General features: G+C 52.2%; 1 protein-coding gene across 1 annotated transcript in view; it reads right to left on the bottom strand.

Moving 5' to 3' along the window:
- Window positions 1-559: 559 nt before the first annotated feature.
- MPZ (myelin protein zero) overlaps window positions 560-2790 on the bottom strand; it is a 5440-nt gene continuing 3209 nt past the window's right edge. Inside the window, exons 3-6 of the mRNA XM_011976021.1 lie at window positions 2542-2755; window positions 2163-2298; window positions 1942-2002; window positions 560-1811 (exon numbers count right to left, since the gene is read on the bottom strand). Coding sequence (XP_011831411.1) covers window positions 1710-1811; window positions 1942-2002; window positions 2163-2298; window positions 2542-2755 — 513 coding nt within the window. The 3' untranslated portion in view covers window positions 560-1709. The remainder of the gene's footprint in view (window positions 1812-1941; window positions 2003-2162; window positions 2299-2541; window positions 2756-2790) is intronic.

The raw sequence follows: 2790 nt of genomic DNA, 5'->3' as shown, positions 1-2790 counted from the left end.
AAAGCAGTGTCTGTTTAGAGAGGTGAATGGGATTTGTGCTAATTTGTAAAGTGTACTACCTTAGGCAAGCACTAGAAACAAATAGTAAACACCTTAATATTTAGTTGTATATCAACTTACAGTTTACAAAGTTTTCCATACACAGGATCCCATTTGATTATTACAAAATCCCTAGGAATTAAGCAGGGCAGATATCATTATCTCAGTTGTTTATGAGTACATAAACAAGCTTACCAAAGTCAGGTAACTGTCCTGGGGATCACACAGCTAGAGAGTGGCTGGGATGTTTTAAAATTCAGATCTTGGTGAAGACAGCTTCTGCGTTTTAACTCATATAAAAGCAGAGACTGACAGAGTTTACAACATAGTATAATCTCACTGATATTGAAGGTATGAATGTGTCTTGTGAGGCTATTTCAGAGTTCTTTCTAGTATACCATATAACCCCACCCCCAAAAAACAAACTCAACAACTGAAGCCAAGTATGGAAGGTTGGGGATGGGATAAGGGGCAGGAATTATTCCCAGGAGAACTAGGAAATCGTAGACAAGGCAGCAGCTTCTGGAAATGTCAGTGTTTATTAAACATTTAAGGACATTTGGAGGTTTGAGAAGAAATATACAGAATGTAGAAAAATCATAAGAATCCCCTGTGGCTGGAGTGCAGCCTCTTCCTCCCCCCCAACCATTTGTTTTTCCTACTTTTTGTTTGGTTGTTTAAAAACCATTTCTTAAGGCTCATTTTCCCCCTCCTCCACTCCCTGACCTATGAGGATCCATTTTCTTTCTCTCTCTCTATCTCTCTCTCTCTCTCTCTTTCCTCAAGACCTGGAGTCCCAGAACAATGCTCCAAAGTGGTCAGGGGGCACCGATGCTATACCGAAGTGTGAGGATGAGGGGCCCCTCTGCTTGGGCTGGCTCTTCATTAAGGACTTAAGTGGGGGTGACAAATTGCAAAAGCCACATGACGTCATTGGTCCTCAGTCATGGGTGTAAGGGCAGAGGATGAGCACAGGTAAACAAACAAAGAATGGATTAAAAAATAAAAAAAAAATAACCTAAATAAACCCTGAAGGAGAGTCTGATCTGAGTGCTCTGGGTATTAGCTGGGGGGGGGACAGAGTATGGAGCTGGGCCACCTGGTAGAGGGAAGGGAGGGAAGGGAAACAGCCAGGGGGACAGGCTGGGGGATGCAGGAGATGGGAATGCCAGGTGGCCTGGACTTGAGGCAGAGGGTATCAAGGTGCCTTTCTTCTCGGTGCCCAGGCGGACAAGCACCAAACACACAGCCCCTGGGGCAGGTGAGGGGTAGGATTAGCTCCTGGGCTCCCAGAAAGCCAGGGGTGAAGGTGGGGGAGAATACAATTGCCTGGGGAATGAATTCTGGAATGAAACTTACATCTCAAAGGGAGGTGAGGGCGGGGCAGGGCGGGGGAGCAAGGAGGGAAAGCACCTAGACCGGGGTAAGAGGAGTCTAGGTCCCCCTGCTCTGGCAGGGCGTGGGGTAGGGGGTGGCGATCACTTGTCCGAGTCCAGGCCCATCATGTTCTTGAGGGCGTTTTTGAGGCTGGTTCTGCTGGGGGACTTGACAGCAGGCCGGAGCTCCGAGCTCTGCTCATCCTTTCGTAGCTCCATCTCGATGACCACCACCTTTGAGCCTTTGGCGGACTCCACCCCTAACCCCCGATCCCCCGCCCGGCCCGCTAACCGCTATTTCTTATCCTTGCGAGACTCCCCCAGCCCCTTGGCCTTCTTCTCACTGGCAGCTTTGGTGCTTCTGCTGTGGTCCAGCATGGCATACAGCACTGGCGTCTGGCGGAGGGGCGCACACATCAGTCACCGAGCGATTGGGACTTGACTGTTCCCATCCCACCCCTCACTGTTGCCCGGCGGCTCCCAGGTTTCTCCTTCCCATCTTGTCGAGGCCCCAAGTCCCACTAACCTGCCGCCCGCGCTTCGACGAGTCCTTTGCTGGCTTGTGCAATTTCCCCTTCTCCATGGCACTGCAAGAAGACAGACTGCTGTACGTTTGGCCTCGCCGGAACCCCTTGCACCACGGACACAGCTTCCTCTTCCCCTTGGCCCTCCCACTCACTGGAGTAGTCTCCGCCCAGATGGGGGATAGTGGGGAGAGTGGGAGGGGAGCTAGGCTCCGCCCCTTACCTGAGCCTCCTCTGCAGGGCCGCCTGCCTGCGTAGCCAGCAGTACCGAACCACGTAGAAAAGCAGCAGCAGCAACAGCACCACCCCGAGGACACCCCCGATCACAGCTCCCAGAACCACCCCGTACCTAGTTGGCACTAGGAGGGGTGAGAAAAGAAGTGGGAGAATGAGCAGGGCCCTGTATCTGTGGTTCCTAGTCCGCGTCTATGCCCTGCATTGAGGATGTAGGACTCCCAGCCAAAACTGCCTTCTGCCCACGCTCCCAGAGCCTGAATGAAGGTCCCTAGGGCGGGCTTTTTGCCTCTTCCCCCAGCCTGTCAGTCCTCCCTGATCCCCTCCCAAACTGCTTCCCATACCCTTGTCCCCATCCCCTCTCACACCTTTTTCAAAGACATACAGCGTGACCTGAGAGGTCTTGCCCACTATGTCTGGAGGGTTTTTGACGTCACAAGTGAACGTGCCATTGTCACTGTAGTCTAGGTTGTGTATGACAATGGAGCCATCCTTCCAGCGAGGGTCCCCTACCCACTGGATGCGCTCTTTGAAGGTCCCCACCTCGTCAATGTAGGGTTGTCCCTTGGCATAGTGGAAGATCTATGAGGAATGAGGGGGGAAGCATGTGAGAGGAC

The sequence above is a fragment of the Mandrillus leucophaeus genome, unplaced genomic scaffold (assembly GCF_000951045.1).
Source record: "Mandrillus leucophaeus isolate KB7577 unplaced genomic scaffold, Mleu.le_1.0 Scaffold1014, whole genome shotgun sequence".
In the NCBI taxonomy this organism is placed as follows: Eukaryota; Metazoa; Chordata; class Mammalia; order Primates; family Cercopithecidae; genus Mandrillus; species Mandrillus leucophaeus.
Note: the sequence above shows the minus strand (reverse complement) of the source record. Positions and strands in the feature narration are given on the sequence as shown.